Source organism: Rhinichthys klamathensis, unplaced genomic scaffold, assembly GCF_029890125.1.
Source record: "Rhinichthys klamathensis goyatoka isolate OS25496 unplaced genomic scaffold, OSU_Roscu_1.1 h1tg000149l_1, whole genome shotgun sequence".
Lineage (NCBI taxonomy): Eukaryota > Metazoa > Chordata > Actinopteri > Cypriniformes > Leuciscidae > Rhinichthys > Rhinichthys klamathensis.
The window spans coordinates 764,694-784,347 of record NW_026606684.1 but is presented as its reverse complement, the minus strand read 5'-3'; the positions used below and the strand labels follow the sequence as shown (position 1 = coordinate 784,347).

General features: G+C 42.5%; 1 protein-coding gene across 2 annotated transcripts in view; it reads right to left on the bottom strand.

Moving 5' to 3' along the window:
* grin2aa (glutamate receptor, ionotropic, N-methyl D-aspartate 2A, a) overlaps positions 1–19,654 on the bottom strand; it is a 250,984-nt gene that overhangs the window by 229,174 nt on the left and 2,156 nt on the right. For both annotated transcript variants that reach the window (XM_056258184.1, XM_056258185.1), the window contains one exon: positions 18,581–18,988. In XM_056258184.1, coding sequence (XP_056114159.1) covers positions 18,581–18,985 — 405 coding nt within the window. In that variant the 5' untranslated portion in view covers positions 18,986–18,988. The remainder of the gene's footprint in view (positions 1–18,580; positions 18,989–19,654) is intronic.

The following is a 19,654-nucleotide window of genomic DNA, read 5'->3' as shown; positions in this document are numbered from 1 at the left end:
CACTCCAAATGTACAAAAAAATGAGCTCAATGTTAAAATTGACCGGAGTTCTCCTTTAAGTAAGTGAATATTAACGTAAACATAAATAAGAAGAAAATAATAAATTATTTATAACCCTGAGCTTTGGCTTTTGGGATTAACTTTGGTTCTTTCTACAGCCTGGGCATTTTCGGCATCAGTATGCTTTTTTAATTTTTTATTATGCATGTTGAAGCAATTCTTGATTTATGGTTATTATTTACTGAGGGATGTGCATCCATTTTGACCAGTATGTCCAGCTAATCAACATTTTAAATTCAATATAGCCTATAAATCAATAGTCAATCAATGTCAAATTGTCAATACATTGCTTTCTATCTTGCATAATTAGTGCAGTTGTTTAGAGTTTTTAACTACACTGAGACTAGATAATCAGTGTCTTGTTTTATAGTGTGTACTTTGATTGGGAGTGCCATCATTCACGTGCATCATGTATTGTACAGTATGTCTGGTCTCCACATATTTCTGCTTGAAAAATGCGAGTTTCATTTCGGCAACGCGCATATGAACGCACGATAACACACGCGACGCGGTTATGTTTTCCGAGCTGCAGTAAACAAACACAGTTGCACTTTGTCGTTTATCAAAATCAAACGTAATAAATACTTGTATTTTACTCTCACTTTTGTCAGCCACAAAGTGATGCAAGAGATGCACTGCCTGCCCAGCTAGGTTAGCAAGACCGAAAAACATCAAACTTAGAGAGGAGAGAACACAAGTTTACCTGATTGTTGTTCCCGCAATTCACTCACATGGTTTTTTTCTTCTTCCTCTTTTCGTGACCAGAAGGATAGTTTCGCTTCATTTTGTCGTGGATGTTGTAGAGCTACACATTTGACGGCGCGCTATGACTATGACACGAGATGGAGGCGGGGCCTTAATTTGCGTGGCCCTACGCCGGTCGCGTGCAGTCTATGGTCGCGTGCAGCGTTTGCCCTTCATACTGACTTTCACTTTCGGTGCCCGAATGTAAGTGAATGAGGCTTTGCGATTTTTTTTTTTAATCTAGGCCTACGTGAAATTCTGCATCCATTGTACGATTTAATTTTTTTCTCGGAAGGGCAACTTGAGTGAGAAGGGCAACTTGAGTGAGAAGGGCATATGGGCAGTTGCCCGGGCAACCTGAGCAACCCCCCTGTGCACGTCCCTGCTCTCCAACGATTCTGAATCGATTCTGAGAATTCCAGAATCGATTCTGAGCGTAGTTTTTAACCAGATGTGCGATGACGTTGAGTTGACTTTAGAAACACCCGTATTCTGGTTGCTTCCAATTCCTCACACACATACACCACTCGAACCTTCCGTAAAATAATCTTTCATAAAGTTCGGATAGGTTGAAGCGAATTACAAGGACATTCACAGGCTTCATTGCACAGGATACGCTGTGAGAGACGCGCGCTTTCTTTGATGTTACACTTGAAGTGTGCTGTCTCGCCCGTCGGTATTTTCCTTACAAATGCTCTACGAAGTCATCATTTATGTGGTTTGGAATGCAGTGGACTTATATATTTAAAATATGAACCTCACTAACAGAAGGCTGCTTTCAATTTCAAATGCTGACGCGCGCTTTGTTTGTGAGACTGCTCGCGCATGCGGCTGTGCGACTCCGTGTAGTGGTTTAATGTACTTGTGCAAAATTAACGTAAACACAGCCAGTTATGTCTTAAGGGATTAAACGGACAGGACACACCGCATTACTTCTTTTACTTCAAAAGAGATGCGTGCGTGAATGCAGCTTAATAGATCTCCCGCAGTCTACGATGTCATAGTAAAAAACAACAGTAAAGATGAAGAAAAATCACTCACAGTTCTTGAATGGAAAACGTTCAGATCATCTATAGGCTACTGAAAGCACTTTTTGTTTGTTGTTTTTTATATTTTTCTATGCTCCTCTTTATTATTTGCTATATTAGTTATATTAGTTTAACATTCTTAACAGACAACTGTTTTAATAAAAACAAATTAATTTGTAATTATTTTTTAAAAAGTACTTAATTACTTATGTAAACTAATGAATTAATAATTTGGAAGGTAGATAAAGAATCGTTCTGGAATCGGATCGTGACTCCCAGAATCGGAATCGGATCGGATCGTGAGGTGACCAAAGATTCCCACCCCTACTATTCAGGGGAACATACTCACCCCGAAGTGCCACCAGGACGGCCTGACCTGGCGTCAGAGCATAGACACTTAGTCTGGCCACTTCCTGTCTGTCCGAAGACAGAGCCTCTGGACACTTGCCTTAAGTAAGGCATCCAACCCGAGGGACTGCGAAGCTGGCAGTGAACCACTTGGCCCGGATCTCAGAGACGGGATATCCCGGAGAGTATGACTCAGCAAGTGCTTTCCAACCCTTACCAGCGAGGGGAGTTTCTCTACTCGATCCATGGATCTACCCAGTGCTTGTGTTACAAACACTGAGGAGGCCTGCGAAGGCCTAAGGGCTGATCTAACTGGGAGGCCTCACGAGAGGCCTACGACCGTCTGACCGGACTCAGGAGTCCGCGTGCTCACAGCAACCCTCAATGAGGGGAGCATATGGTCCCCCTGGTAGGCAAAACCAGGCTGTAGGCAGGAAAGAGGTTCCGAGAGGGAACCAGTAGCAGAGAATGAACACTTTAGTCGAGCCAGGGCGCAAGCTCGCCTTCAGCAGCTGCCTGATAAGGCCAGCTGAAATGATAGCAAGAGGCCACTAGCTTCCTGAACCCAGCACCGCTAGGGAACCACTCACAAGGAGGCCTGGTGAGGCCTACTACCTGATAGCAACAGTATGTGGTCACCTACAGGGAGGCCTAGAGAGGCCTACTACCCGATAACGATAGTACGTGGGGAACTCACCCTCAGGGAGGCCTGGTGGGGCCTACTACCTGACAGCCATAATATCTAGGAGCTTCTTCTGCTACCCGATAGAAAGTCAGGCTAGCTGTCCAGTTGTCTGTCCTTGGGCTTGTCTCCAGGGAGGCCTGGTGAGGCCTACTACCTGATAGCCAATGTAGGTGGGGATTCGCCTTCAGGGAGGCCGGGTGAGGCCTACTACCTGATAACCATCTTAAGTGGGAATTCACCTTCAGGGAGGCCTGAGGGGCCTACTACCTGATAGCAACTGGTAGCTGAGTCCGGGTGACAGTTCCAAGGCGGCCTGCTAAGGCCAGCCAGCTGGGGACTCGCCTATCAGGGAGGCCCGGTTGGGCCTACTAGCTGATAGCAAGTCAAATCTGCAACAAAGGAACACTGTTGGGAACCATACTACACCAATGTAACTATTGGGCCCACCCACAGGAGGCCTAGTACGGCTAGCTACCTGTAGCGGCATTAAAGCATGTCCCACAATGTTGGGACTCACCTCCGGGGAGGCCTGTTTAAGGCCTACTACCCACTGGTGAGTCAACTGCCCGAACCACCAAGGCCAACCAATCCTCTCGAGAAGTAGCCTATAGCGCCCTCTTGGGGGCTGCTCATACAAGGAGGCCTGCTGAGGCCTACTACCTGATGGTGCAGCCTTCGTTGGCAGATAAGCTGTTTACACAGCGCCTACAGCATCCTGGTGCCTAATCACATTGCCCATGGCAGTGTACTCAGCATAGAGAGCTAATACCCTTAGAACAAGGGGAGTACAACATACGCCACTCTGCCTCAGTGGAGGCCCCAGTTAGTCAGGGGCCTACCATCTATGCATGGGCGTCAGCACAGGGCAATGCTCTGGCTTCAGGGGAGCGAACTTCGACCAAAGAAGAAGTGAAGGCTTACTTCATACTCGACCCGAGCCATAGTAGTGCGAGGTAGGATAAAAACAGAACTGGGAGTGAAGTGCTCAGACCTACCCTGAATCACAGGGGAATACTCACACCTCACCCTGAGTTTACCAGGGTGCGGGCCTGCCAGCGGCTCTAGGGGTAACAGAAAAACATCTGTGCCCAACCTAGGGGAGTGGGGCTTGAATGAAAGCCAACCACCTACAACCCACAGCCTGAGCAGTAGCTCAGCAAGGTATTAGTGAAGCCTACACTGGCGGCCTAAATCCGTAGGCCAGTTCTGCACGGCAGGGTCGGGCAGGAGACTCAGTCTTCTTCGTGAAGCGAAAGACGGCCTAACCCTGCTCAAAAGGACTTATATACCACAGAGGCCTAACTGAGGCCTACCATGTCCTTATAAACCATCCTCTGCACCACGCTGCATTACTCTAGTCACCCCAGAATGCAGAGAAGGGGGTGGGCCTTGGCCTAACAACTCCCATGGGAGGAGGCTGATTATACAGGGATGCCAAAAACCTACATTCACAAAGTGAAGGGTCAGAGGAAGAAATGCTAATTTTAGCAAAACGCCTCTAATATCCCTGGCACAGCCTAGGCCAGCTACAGAGGCGGCCCTGGTGAGGGCCAACCTGTAAGCATAGATCTATCTGAGGGCTCAGAGGAGCCACAGCCTACTAAAGAATATAGTCTGTATTATTCCATACAAAGGGCTGCAGAACGCTCAACCTAATGAAAACTCAACAGAGCTCAAGGGGCGAAATACTCAGAAAAGTCAAAACGGTCCCATGGGCCGGACATAAGATCTATCTGAAGCTCTAGCGTCAGTCAACACTCTAAGTAAAACATACTATCAGAGAGAGACCAACTACTCTACCCTGAGGTGGCTAACAGCCCAAAGGCTAACATAGTTATCGTTCAGGCCACCTAACGGGGAACTTCAGGGCCCTAATAATCCAATAAAGTTACCTTACCTTTATTACCTTGACATGACCCCATAACTCTTTATACAGGGAACGAGGTCTGTAAAAAAAAAATATGTTATTTTTTATCACAAAAAATATACTCCTTAAAAAAGACCAGCAGCTCACCTGCGCCGTGCAAAGTGAAGACTCGCCAGAAGTTCTATACGAACCTGGGAACCGCCACTTTACATGCCTGAAAGGGGCGTTTCCACCAACCAGGCCCGGGTGGGCCATCAGAACATAGTTCTCATCATAGGCCCATCCCCAGGCCTGATGTAATGAACGCCTGGGGGTCAGAAGAGAGAGGGCAGAATGTCGTGACCCTCCGGGGAGGTTATCCATTACCGACGCCGTGAGCGTTTGTTCTAGATAACCTCCCTCAAATCTCTTCTGTGGCGGGAGTCACGCCTCCTCTGCGACCTGCTCCTTGAGGGAGGGGGCGCACGAGAGGCGACACTGGCTCGCTGGCCCTGCCTACGGTCCTCAGACTGTGAAGGGCCAGGCTCTCCCGCCTGCCTGGGTCCGGACGCGGATCTCAGCGGTATACATGTTTTAAATGCTGCTGAGCGCGCCTTCGCCTCCCTGAACTTCCCCACCACCGCTTCTACAGAGGTGCCAAAGAGTTCGGAAGGCGAAACTGGTGAATCGAGGAGAAAGGTTTTTTCTTTCTCCCCGATGCCAGCTAGATTTAGCCACAGATGCCTCTCCGTGGCCACCATCGCCGCCATCGACCGACCGATCGCGGCAGCGGTTTGCTTGGTAGCCCGGAGAGCCAGATCTGTGGTGCGGCGCAGCTCAGCCACCGCCTCAGGGGACAACCCTGCCCCCTGGTCGAGATCCCTCAGCAGGTCGGCCTGGTACGCCTGTAACACCGCCATGGTATGAAGTGCAGCACCGGCCTGACCTGCTGCCGTGTATGCTCTGCCATTCAAACGAGCCGTTGTTTTCAGCGTTTTGGATGGCAGGGTTGGAGCTTTTAGTGTCGCTGCCCGCCCAGACACGAGATAGTTCGCGAACGTCTCGTCAATGGGCGGCATTGACACATACCCATGCTCTCCGATCCCCTCAACATCAGCAAAACTGGCCCGCTGATGTTGGTGAATACGTGCAGAGTATGGGTTCTTCCATGCCTTCTCGATCTCCATGTGTAGATCAGGAAGGAATGGAAGGCTCACCCGAGCTGGTGGTGTATGGCCGGGGAGAAACCGATCATCGAGCCTTCCGCGAGCGGCCCCTCCTCTAGCGCGCTGCCAAGGCAACTGCAGCCTGTCAGCAGCGCGCTCCATAACATCCACCAGCTCAGCATACATGGGACAGGGTGGCTGAGGAGGTTCAAGATCTTCCTGATCATAAACCTCCCCAACCATCTCCTGCGCATCCGGAAGAGCCGCAACTGCAGGTACAGTCGGTGAGTAATCTTCCCCATCATCGACCTGCAGTTCGCTCTCGTCAGCCGTCGAATCATCTGAGAGGTTTACAGCCCTCTCAAGGCGATCGACGAGCTCCATCTGAGAACCCCATGATGAAAGTCGCCGCTCTGCCTCAGCACGAGCGGGACCTGCACCACGAGGAACAGATGCTGAGCCCCCTTCACTCGAGAAGAGGGCCAGACGAGAGCGGAGCATTTTAAGAGAAAAATGCTCGCAGTTCGCACAGAAGGTTCCCTCGAGAACCTCCCGTGCGTGCTCTTCTCCCAAACAAAAAACGCACAGCTCGTGTGTGTCAGCCGGTGTCAGAAACCTCGGACACGGGTCGGCACACTTACGAAAACAATCTGCTTTTGCTGTGCGTTTCATCTTACCTTTTTGTTTTTCGTAATTTGAGTAGCGTTTCATACAAAACAGTCCCTGAAGACGATGAGATGATTTGTCATGTTTGCAAGGCGCCCTTATATACTTTCAGGTCGCACGTTAATCATTCACGCTAATGATTCACGGGCTGTCGCCGGTCAATGTGATTGACGTGATTTGATAGTGATTTCAGACACCTGTCACGCCTGAGGCGTTCCCCATAACGTCGATGACGTATTGTTGAGTTCCCTTCGAAAGGGAACCCTAATTTTACCTGGTCAAAAACAGCTCTGTTTTCAGCACGCCGTTTAAGCCTTTAAATGATAATGAGCTTCGCTCACCCCGCCCCTCTGTTCTGCGGGTGATTTGACACAACACACGTGGAGTGTTGCCTTGACAACAGTTGAGGGTATATTTTGGAGAAAGAATGGCAGCGGGAGTCTCTGAGGACACATCTGTGCAACCGTATCAGTTTGAACCGGAGTCGGACCCGGAACAAGATGACGGCCGCAATGAAGTTTGACAATTAAGGCTCGAACAGGACGTTTCTGAATGGTTGGTTAATAATGTCACTTTTATCTATTTTTGTATGTACTGGCAGGGTAGAGTAGTGAGATACGAACGCTATGTGTTTACTGATGTATACGTTAGTTCATTGAGAGATTGACGTTACAACTAATGGTCATAAAAAACTTTTTCCACGATTTGCAAAGATTAATATAAAGGTTCATAAAACTTAACACTTACTTCTTCTGGAGGTGCAGAGGGAACATAAATAGTTGGTACCGATTCTTTTTTGAGGAGCAGCTTCTTAGCAAAACCAGCTCATAATGACCCTCGTTTATAAACCAGTCTGGTGAGAAATGATTCGCGCAAACATGAACGCATTGACGTTGATCGTGGGGAATATTCCCTTCGAAAACAAAACTCAGCCACTGTTTCTTCAGCGGTTCGGATTTAGGAACATCAAAATGAGTGCTGTGTTCGTTATTACACCCAAGAACAGAACACCACAGTCGCTTAGACGCCATTCTTCTCCAGTGTATCAACAATAGCGGACTATGATGACAGCTCGCTCAGGGCGGGTCTGTGTTGAAACACTGCTGTCAATCAACAATTGTGGGAGAGGCATCCGACCATGTGACATCACACGGTCGAACGGCTCGATTTGAGGCAGGGGAAAACATATAAGGAGATTAAAACAAAAACACTGGATGGATTTTTATCATTATATGATGGTTGTGTACAGGCACTGCCAACACACATTTCCGTACAATAAACTTGTAAAGGTGCATGTACCATTATATGACCCCTTTGACAGCTTCATGAATTAGATGATTTCTGTCCACAATTATTCTTTGCAATCTTATTTAGTTTGAAAAGTCACCTTGAATGCATGGTTTGCAGTTTAGTGAAGTCGCTTAGTCCAGTACATTATGTACATTTGAGTGCTCTTTTGAAGCAGAGGATCTATTCCAGAGCAGGTTAAATGTCCTTAATATTAATAGGCTGAGCTCTGCAGAAAGAGAACAATGCCACTCAATCCCGTTCCTTCAACCCATAAGCCTTACGGGATACGCGTTAAATTTTCTTCAAGACTATGCCTTGCTTTTGTGAGCAATTTACAATCTTGTGACTTCCACTGGGCCATCATATACATAAAAATTGTTTCTACTGAATGCATGGAGCAAAAAGCTAAATATATTTAATTCATGCCATCCACTTCCATTTTCTGTCTTTGAACACACTTCACTGCTTCTGACAAGGAATTGTACCAATACGGAGTAGTGTATTCTGATGTAATTGTGTTCGCTGCATGAGCACCGCAGTGCATCTCTCATCTCGGCGGAGGGAAAGCAAGTCTAGAGGAAAGCTTTATTCATTTTGCAGTAGCATGAAAGCCAACCAGCGTGTAGTGAAGTTGCAGTTCTACTTTGCCTAAAATACAATATGAGGTACTAAAAAGTTAGATGCAAAGCATATGTAATTCATGTGGCATATGCATATGCATTCCATAAAAGCATATGAAAGAAGCGCTTCAGTCTCTGATTCAAGACTTGGATAAGCTTTTCTACTTTTGCACTCCAATGTCATCATTTACTTACCCTCATTCTAAAGTTTCTTTAATAAAGGTTGTGAAAAACAAAAGGTGACTTCTTTATAATGTGAAAAACTGGGATTGTCAAGAACCAAAATAAAAAATTAAATAAAAACATAAAGGTGGTACACATAATATACTTTATATATAATTTTATAATAGCCTGCTAGCATTGAAAGCATGTCCAAATCGCCGTCCAAAGCCACACCTCCTCCAAAACACATGAATGCGCACAGACCAAAAGTGAGACGACCAGAGACAACGTTATTGGATTCCATTATGAGTCATTCACCAGTGAGAAAACTTTACATTACAGTGAGAGGAGAAACAGATGCGCTTGCTTGCATATACGTGATTTTGAAATGACTCCAGTTCAGAAGTTGACCTGTTGACATAAAACTGTACTATTTAAAATGTATTCATATGCGATTTCAGGACATAGCAGAAACACAGTCTCAATCTATATATTACAGTCTCAATCTCACTAAATTATCTGCATAGGGCAAAGTCAGCGGTATACGTACTGTCAAACCTAAATTGTAGATACTTGCCACTTGTTGTCGGTTCAGAAGGAAAGTTGGGTTGTTTGCCTGCCATTCTTGCTCTGTCTGCACAGCGAACTACGAAATGCGCTGATGACGTATGATGTCTTGCTGAACAGGCAGTGTCATGCTCTGCAAACACATGTTGACTGACAGGAGAGGCTTGAGTCTGGCCACTCTGCCATAAAGCCCAGATCGGTGAAGTGTTGCAGTGATGTTTGTCCTTCTGTAAATTTCTCACATCATCATTTATGATCAACCAGAGTGACCACCACCACCACCATTCTTGGTCATCACTCTAACCAAAACCCTTCTCCATCCATTGCTCAGTTTGGCTTGAAGCCCAGCTCTAGGAAGAGTCCTAATTGTTCCAAACTTCTTCCATTACGGATTATGGAGGCTACATGCTTCTGTCAACCTTCAATGCAGCGAAATTTCTTTGTAGTCTTCACTTGATCTGTCTTGATACACTCCTGTCTCTGAGCTCTACATGCAGTTCCTTTGACCTCATGTGTTGGTTTTTGCTCTGATATGCATTTTCAGCTGTTAGACCTTTTATTGAGAGGTGTGTGCCTTTCCAAATCATAGCCATTTAACTGAATTTGCCACAGGTTAAATCCATTAAAAGTGTAGTAACATCTACAAGTGAAATTGGACTGCTCCTGAGCTAATTTTAAGTGTCCCTGAAAAGGGTATGAATACTTATGCAATGTAATTAATTCAGTGTTTTTTTATTATAAATTTGCAGTTATCACAGATCTGTTTTTGCTTCGTCAGTATGGTGTATGGAGTGTAGATTGATGTTGGACAAAAAAGTAATTTAAACATAAGGCAGCAACATAACAAAATGTGGGGGGGGGGGGGGGGGGGGTTAAGGGATTTGAATACTTTTACAAACCACTGTATATATAGTATTTATTATTCTATATTTATATGTTAAAGAAATATAAAAAATAGAATGCACAAATAATATGCACTAATTTTAAAATACATTTGCATGAAAAAAACAAGTTTACATTAATTGTATGGCAGGAACAAACAGTACAATCGTTTAAAATTTCTCCTACTGTGTTCACTTCAAAGAAAGAAAGTCACATTTGAAATGACATGTAAATGGCAAGTAAATGATGACAGAATTTTCATTTCTGGATGAAATAATCCAAATAAATAAAAAGACAATCACGCATTTAGGCTACTGTACACTGTAACCACAGTGTTTATATACTGTGTAAAGCCCTGTACAGTTACAGTGAGAGAGTAAAACAATCAAATTAACACTGTGTGCCCTTAACCAGGCCGAACAAGAGCACTGCAGAAGCCAGAAAACCATCTGCCTCATGCTTCACCCTTCACAACTGCACTGACCTGTCTTTAATTAATGAGCCAAGTTTCATAATGCAATGAAATCATTGTTATTTTCAAGCTCGCCCTGTACTTTCAGCCTGCCTTACATAAGATTACAGTTTGGCTGTTAAGGTCCGCTGTTAGCAAGTGGCCCAATGTGTGATTACACCCTCCAATGGATTTGTCTTTACATAAGAGAGCATATAGCTGTGGGGTCAATCTCTCAGCTAGACCTTTGTTGTCTGATAAATGTCAGAGGCTTCATTTACCTCATAATTGATAGTAAATAATTTGCAGCATTTAACGAATGAAACAACAGACGGCTAGCCTGTGACCCTAGATTGCTTCAGTGCAAACTACCTTGTCTTCATAACATCCTTCATTAATAGTGACATCAGCAAGTCTGAACTGCAGCGTTTCCAGGGGTCAGTGGCACATTTCCAGCACAGAGTGCAGCTTGCAGCTGCTTGGGAATCCAGGACTGCGGCGAAATTGTTTGCTCCTACATTGAATCAATCAATAGACTTTCTTGAAACAGAAACCATAATGAAAGCTCTAGCATAACCACACAAATCTGCCAAGATAATGACTAGTTTTTAATAACAATTTAGTTTTTTAAACAGGCTACTTGAACGCTACCCATCTGCCATTAGTTGGACAAACAGACTGTCCTGCCCCAAATCGCATGCAATTGGTTGAGCCAATGATGCTACATAAACCCACAAATCACTTACTATCAGCTGTCTCTGCATCTTGCTGAGAAATTAGGAAGTATTTTAAAGCGGATTTATTATGCCCCTTTTTACAAGATGTAATATAAGTCTTAGGTGTCATCAGAATGTGTCTGTGAAGTTTCAGCTTAAAATGCACCACAGATAATTTATTATACCATGTTGTAAATGCCCATTTTTGAGTTGTAGCAATGTGTCTTTAAATGCAAATGAGCTGCTGCTCCCCTGCGGACACATAATTATGTTTAAAAAACAATATAAAAGTTAATTTTGCATTTAATACAGAAAAAAAAGACACACCTTTAAGTAACATTTGCAGCATGCCATTCCCCAATGTCACATCCACCAGCTGGAGTGCCCATAATCTCCAGAGGGCCCTACTGCGACTTCATGGGCGATCTCATCAAGAACTCCTTGACTTTTGTGATTTGCCAGTATGGTGTGATTTGGTGCAGCTGTTTTTCCATTAGCTTGTTAAGCCCTGCCTATCTAAGCCCTATGTTTTCACTCTTCTTTTTTTTTGTGAAGTCTTGTTTGTGTCATCGCTGCATTTCTGAGGTCTCTCTCTTTCCTGTGTAATGGTCCTGACTCTCAGCCTGGTTTCCTGGATTTCCGTGTTTGGCTGTGTTTTCTGCCCTGCTACTGTTTAAATTGTTTGCCCTGTGGTTTTGACCCTTCACCTGTATTTTGGACTATGATTGTGGATTACCCTAATAAAGCTGAGTTTAGATCTTTAACCTGTGTGTGTCAGAGCAGTACGTGACACTCAGTGAAAACAGCTCTATTTCTCAAAAATTATATTAGTAGAACCGTTCCAAATAACAACTATTTATGCTTCCAGGAGGGAATAAATGAAAATGTGTCATCCTTGTTTTTGACCTTACATACAACATAAACAGACCATAAACTCTGTAGATTTCAGTATTCTGTTGAGATACTGTACGAATGAAGAAATATAATGCCAAATTTGCATATCTCATTTACATTTGCAATAATTTTATGAAAAATCATTGTATTTATGAGTAAAATCAGTGTGTGATCATTTTTTAAAGAATTCAACATTATGCTTGTATTAAAATTACTCTTTTAGTCCATTTTATATTTAAAGCTGCAGTCGGCAAGTCTGGCAGATTGAGTGGACTTAGGCAAAATTTTGAATGTTTACAACTCTCATGCCAATCCCCCACTATCAACGGATACCCTTCCACCGAGTTCGTGCTCGTCAGTGCGTGTGCACCAGGTTATCTGTGAATGCGCCCGTCTCATCAGCATCCATCAACAACATGGAGTATTTGGAAGTATGCTGCCCTGGCTAATGTACCGATAGATTGCATTTGCTAACGTCATTTATACTCTAAATGAGCTTACTTGATTTGTTAGTGTTTTGAAAGCGAGATATCACTCTTCGTTACTGCGCGAACTTCAGGCGTGTGCATGTGATTGTAATGTGCGTGAGGGGTGGCGTGTGCCCGATCTGTGATTGACAGATCTCACACCCCCCTGCGCTGATTGGACCCGATGATCCGGGAGCTGTGGATTTTTGCAAAACAAATAACACGCTCCAGGTGGAGTTAGAAGCTCGGGTTTTTTTCTAAAACCACTTTATTTATGTTGTTCTGTCGGATTATAGTGTCGATTTCACTGAATATGATCAAAAAAATGTTGTCGACGGCAGCTTTAAGTTAATACTTTTATTTAGCAAGGGTGCATTAAATTGATCAAAAGTGACAGTAAAGACATTTTAAGTTACAAAGATTTCTATTTCAAATAAATGCTGTTTTTATTTTAACTGTCTATTCATCAAAGAATCCACAAAAATATTAAGCAGCACAAGTGTTTTCTTTTAACAGATAATAATAAGAAATGTTTCTTTAATGTGTGGTTAGTTATGTGACACAAAACTTTTGTTATAATTAACTTTTGAAATGATTAATAAGTAAATAAGACCCAATGTGAGACATCTTTGAAATCTCGTGACATTAGAGTGTATCCTTAAGTGATAAGGCATAGCTAAATTCTCCATTCACTCTTCATATAATCTCACTGCAGTCTAGGAGAAACAACTGAGATTTTAAAGAGATCTCATTTGTGATTTTCCAATGGGAAAGTGCTTCCTTTCATCATTACTCTCCAGCACCGCTGCGCAAAGCCTTATTGCCTTGGAAATAGCAGTTATAGCTAATTAAATTCTTTTTTCTTGCTGTCCACGGGAGCCAGGCACACAAGAAAGCACTACTATAATCAAGAGAGTGTTGTAACGCATGTCCGGTGGACATGTGCTGTGATCTGAGTTCTGCAGCCCTTGCGCAAGCCACCATCTCCCGGATGCTGCTAAAGAATGATAATGGGTGGCGATGTTTAACCCCTCTGAGGTAACAGCTAGAGACAATGTGTTGAACATTAAACATCTGTGTGAGGTTTAGAGCACATAAGGGGTGTCACATCTACAATTGTGCCATTTCAGCATGTCCCTCAAGGCTAGTCGTGTGGTAATATGCCTGCTAAGAATTTTTGATGACGCTCAGGGGATCAGGACATTAGAATTTGAGAAGATATTTGCAATCTCTGCTGTGTTGCTCAACAATAGCGCAATTATTTTGTTCAGAAGCATGGCTCAGAATCCTTTCGAATGAATACAACTAGGGCGTTTCGCTGGACACACCTACAAATTGTGTACATGAGGCTAGATAAGCACACGCTGAAATCACAAATAGAGAGAACATTTATGGGCACAATGAGGATAGACAAAAGCATCTCTTTGGAGGGACTGATACCACTTTTGCGGTCAGCAATATGGCAGTTTTGAGAAAATGCAGTGACATCAAAATGGCCTCATTGTAGTTAATTAATAATATAATTTAAAATCTCCACCCTGTGGTTGTTCCCTCATCTAAAGCAACAGCAGGTTATTAGCTGTAAGACAGTGAGTTAATTAAATTTCATAATTCACATGGTCATAAATGCTCTCTTATTAGTGAACAGTATACATAAGTGCTGCGCTTGTTCACAGCATGTCTTTGTTAATAAATTTGCATATAAATAACATAAAGCGCTCAATGGATATGACTTACGGGACCCAATTCAGAACTCAAAAGTATTATAAGGGTCAGGGATTGTAGCTGAATGTTACAGTTCTCCATTGATTGTCAGTCATATACTCTGACAAATAATTTTTTTTGCAAACACCATACATTTATAGCAGCAATGTTTATGTTTACACAACCATTCAAAAGTTTGGGGTCAGTACATTTATTTTAAAGAAATTTATATTTTTCTTCAACAAGGATGCATTAAAATTATCAAAAATAATAGTACAGAATACATTTATAATGTAACAAAATATTGATATTATAAATAAATGCTTTTTGCAATGCTAAATGGTTTTAAACTTTCTATTCATTAGAAAATCCTGAAAAAAATTATTACGCTTTCCAATAAAATATTAGGAGCACAACTGTTTTCAACATTGATAATAATAAGAAATGTTTCTTGAGCACTAAATCATCATATTAGAATGATTTCTGAAGGATCATGCGTAAAGGCTGCTAAATAAATAAATTACATTAGGAATAAATTACATTTTAAAATATATTAAAATAGAAAACAGTCGTTTTAACAGCTTTATTGTTTTTTTATTGTATTTTTGATCAAATAAATGCAGCCTTGATGTTGGTGAGCATAGGAGACTTCTTTAAAAACATTAAAAATCTTGCTGACGCCAAACTTTTGAACAGAACAAACACTGACCACAAAACCAGAGGCCACTGCTATTAAAAAGTTTACCAACTCTTTACTTTGTGTCAGCTTGCAAATAGTAGGTTGTCTAGAGAATTATGCCCAAGAGGCAGATAAGTTAAGCCGGTTTTCTCTATGCAATGAGAAATGGGACAGAAGTAAAACTAACAATTATGCTTCAGGATAGAGTTGTCAAAAAGTACCGACTTCGGTACTGAAATTTTAAAATTGTGACGCTTTGAGCTGTTGAGCGAATTTATAAACACCTCTGATTGGCCATTGTGTTCACGCGCTCATCGAATATGTCTGTTGCTGCGTCCCAATTTGCATACTATCCGTCCTAAATAGTATTCGAAAATAGAATTAGTACGTCCCAAATCGTAGTTTGTTGAAATGAGTGTTCCAAAGAGACCCGGATGGTCTACTATATCCGGTCAGAATCCGAAGTGCAGATCGATGCACACTCTAACGGCTAATATTGCCCACAACCCATCACGCGTTGGACGAGGATTCGGTTAGAACTACAAACACGAGTGAACTGTGTTAAACAACTACAGACATGGAGGACGCGCGAGTCCGGTGGTTATGTAGAGAGGTTTAGATAAAGGGGTTTTGAGTGGTTAATTATCAGTATCTAACCTGATGAAAATGTATTTATTCAATGTTGTCTACATTGTATTGCATGCAGCAGCATTGTGAACTTTTGTAAAGATACGTTTAGCCATTAACTTTTAAATGCATCATTACATTCAAATTGCAAACACATGAGGAGAGTCTCCGCATGAAAGACCCACGACTGGCAGATGAACGTGCTACAACATTTCTCTCTACGAAATGGTAAGAAATTATATTAGATTGAATGGAGGATTTTAACTGTGACGAGATGATTGACAGGGCAGTTTACGGCGACAGGATTCATGTGACAGAGCTGTCCGTTAAAGATGACGAAGTAGTATGTCCCAAAGCTTTTGCTATACACAATCAAAAGTATGTACTTTTTCTTCACAAAAATAGTACATACTTTTAGGGCGTAGTTTTGGCGAATTGGGACGCAGCATGTGATTGGCTACAATGATCAACGCGCAGAGGCATTTGAGAGCACACGGAAGTGTTTTTAAAGCGTTTTTAAAAAACGGGTGCAGGAGCGTTTGCAAGCACAAGCAGGCGTCCCGTCTGTATCTGTGTCAGCGCCCGGTGAGGAGCGTCATTGATGTATATTTACAATATGTTTTTGAAGCGCTGATCATTGTAGCCAATCACAGACATATCCAATGAGCCTGAGTGCAATGGCCAATCAGAGGTGATTCCGCTCAACAGCACTCAAAGTGTCACATTTTTTAAATTTCAGTATCGACTTGATACCGTGGTTTGTACTTTTTGGCAACTCTACATCAGGATGACTCCTGTATCAGCTAAATTTCTTAGATAGGTCCTGGGCTATTTTTGTGTCCATATGGTATGCTCTCACATGCATTACACACCTCTCTGGGGTGACAAGGCCCTTCCTTCAAACTGAAGTCTTTAAATTGCAGGCACTTGAAGGCAATTGGCGGATCGGAACTCGTCCAAAAGAGAACGTCATGATAAGCAGACTCCTTAAACACCATGTCCATGAACAACTCTCTACATGCCTTAAATGAGGTCACAATAAGATTAATGGTGTTTGCTCTGCACAGAAAAACACACCAACACATTTGTGTCAAATGCAACGTAATGATTTGTGTGCTCAAAGCACAAACAGCACAGTTGATATCAGCCATATCAAAATAGTTCTGTAAAAGCCACACACAACTACCAAAATGTAAAACTCTTGTTTAAGAACTAGTTCTGCACACTCTGCATCAGATTAGTCTGTAGTACATTACAAATGCAAAGTGGACACATGTATTTACGACTACCTCTAAATGTGTCGAATCACCGGAAAGAATCTAACAAGCTCAAAGATAGCAGAGGCTTTAGTTTGAGCCACAGAGTGCATATTATGAATCTATTGGGATCTATTAGGAGTATATAAATGGATAAGAACTTCAGAATTTATATATGCACATGGGCAAGACAGATCACTGCATTTCCCTGTCAGTGATGGAAGAGAGAAAGAACTAAATTGCCTAAATGGCTATCTCCATTGTATGTTGCCTCTCTTGGCACCGGCGTATATTAAATGACAATCATGTGTCTTAAATCAATTGCTTCAGGCTGGAGATATATGGGAAAAGCAACCTAAAAACGTCAATAAGGCAGTCAGTTGATCTTTGGCCGTAACTAGCCGTGAACGTGACTGTGCATTGGCTGCATTCAGTGGGAGGAAGCACTTTAAATATAAAACAAAGGATCCCCTGACACATGCCAATGATCCCTGTGTTTATTGGGTTCAAATCCTGCTGTTTGTGCACTAAATGAAGAAAGACCTCCCCGGCTGCCCAACATTAATTACCACATGTATGCTTTCTTGTCTCCTGAAGAATGAAAAAGCCATGGCATGAGCTACCATTAATTTCGCCTCGTCTCTCCTAACCAGTAACGGTTCTCAGAATCGAATCAAATGACTATCACTTTGACGTGCCACTAAAATGCAACCTTTAGGGCATTAAACATGCACACAAAATTATAAATAACAAAGCAAATTTGAAGAGCTGTATCATATAGTGATTTCATTATGCTACCATGACATAGATGTATGTAAACCAAGCAAAGTTCACATTTACATGTCACTGGTAGTATATACTCACATCCTTGCGACATACAGTTTAAAATTTATGCACGTGATGTATTATTCAACAAAAGAAGACACAAAGGTCCCTGTGAGTTAAAACAGCCCCGACATGTATCTCCTTAAGGATCAACACAGAGTGCTTTAGAATGACTTAATGTACTGCTGAAGAAAGTCTCCCGAGAATAAGCTTTCAAAACGTTGCTTCATTTGATACAGCGACATCTTGAGATGAAAAGAGAGTAAACACATTTAAATGCAGCAGAGAGTGCTCATAAGAAACAGGATTATTATATAAACTCAATGCAGATCTGCAATGGGATTTTTTGGTAGTGTAAATTCAGATGTGCAGTTAGTGGTCGGTCGGTAATGGAAATGGAGCAAAGTCAACAGAGTGGCAAATTATCATCTCTCTGGGTTTACCATCTTAAATTGTACCATAAACTGATCTCAAATCCAAGTTTTGTTTTTTTCCTCCTTCTGAGTGTTGCATGATGACAGCTGTGATTGAAATTATGATGGTTCAGTATAAAGAGACATTTGTTATCGGATTCAGTAAAGTGATTACTCTAGTGGAATGCAATTTTTTTGATGGAACATATGTTGTGGAATAACTCCATATTGTAATTTGTCAGAGGAACAGTTAAGGCACGACTGCACGTTGCACTGATGATATAATTTGACATCATTGTCATTCCCAAACCACATTAAGAGTGCACATTTTTACCAACTGAATTAATTTTGTGATCTCAATAATATTTCGAGCTCATCTTCCGCTCCAGATATTGAGTAAACAAATTTGAAAAGTAGAGCACTTTAGTATTCAATAATGTACCCTGCTCCAGGTGAGCTGATGCTTGACATAGTACAGACTGACCTTATCCGCCATGATCATGGACGAGCCCCCGTGGATCCCCAGGATGGGTATCAAAGTCTGAGAGGAAATAAAATCCAAAATCTGGGCGATGGCTTCCTGGTCTGTGCCGTCCCCAAACACCACTCCATGGATTTTAGTCCCAGACATGAGATCGCACACATGGGTGATGATGCTTTTGGGGTCTGTTTCATTCACCAGCAGGGTCACCACGTTGACGTCAATGGGGTCATCTTTGCTCCACAGAGCCCGTATATCTCGATCGGAAATGTAGCGTGTTTGACCCAGGATCACAGCAATGTTCAGTATGGGCACTTTCTCTGCCGCATGTGAGACGCTGATGAGGGAAAGGAGAGCTGGAAGAGTCAGAAGAACCAACCTGGAAAGCCCCATAGTGCTCGACTTCATTCCCTGCAAAACAAAAACACACACACACATACACATTTTGATATAACGCATTCAGAGATTTACAAAATATACCATGTAATACACTGCTAGGAGTTTCTTCTTAAAGAAGAAACAAAATGACTCCACATATCTAAATCTTATGCAACACTGCTTATTAAGCTACATATTTTAGTTTTACCAACAATACCTATTTTATAACTATATACACTACACACACAATTGCATCCAGTGGAGTTACACAACAACAGCGAGGAGCGCAGTAGGATTTTATAATCTCATTTTAGAATTTAGGCAATGAATAACTAGCAATGAGCAAATGATGAATATTACATGTGACACTGGATCTGAGCAGCAAGCAGGGCAGAAGAGAGCGGAGCTGACATCATCACATGAAAAGTCTTGGACTAACTGAGCGGAGGAAGCTCACAGGCCCTCCGCTATGTGGCCAGCATGTACACGCAAACAGATGCATTGTAAAGCAAGGCATAAAACTGCAGAGAAACAACATATGGTGCAGGGGCTGTTGAAGCTTGCGATTCTCGTGAAGAATAATGCATCATATCATCATTATTAACGATAAAATAATGAGCAAGCAAGATTTATTCGTTTCGGCTGATAAGAATGCAGTAGAGCAACATGAATGGTTGATTTGTTTAAATGCAGTTGAGC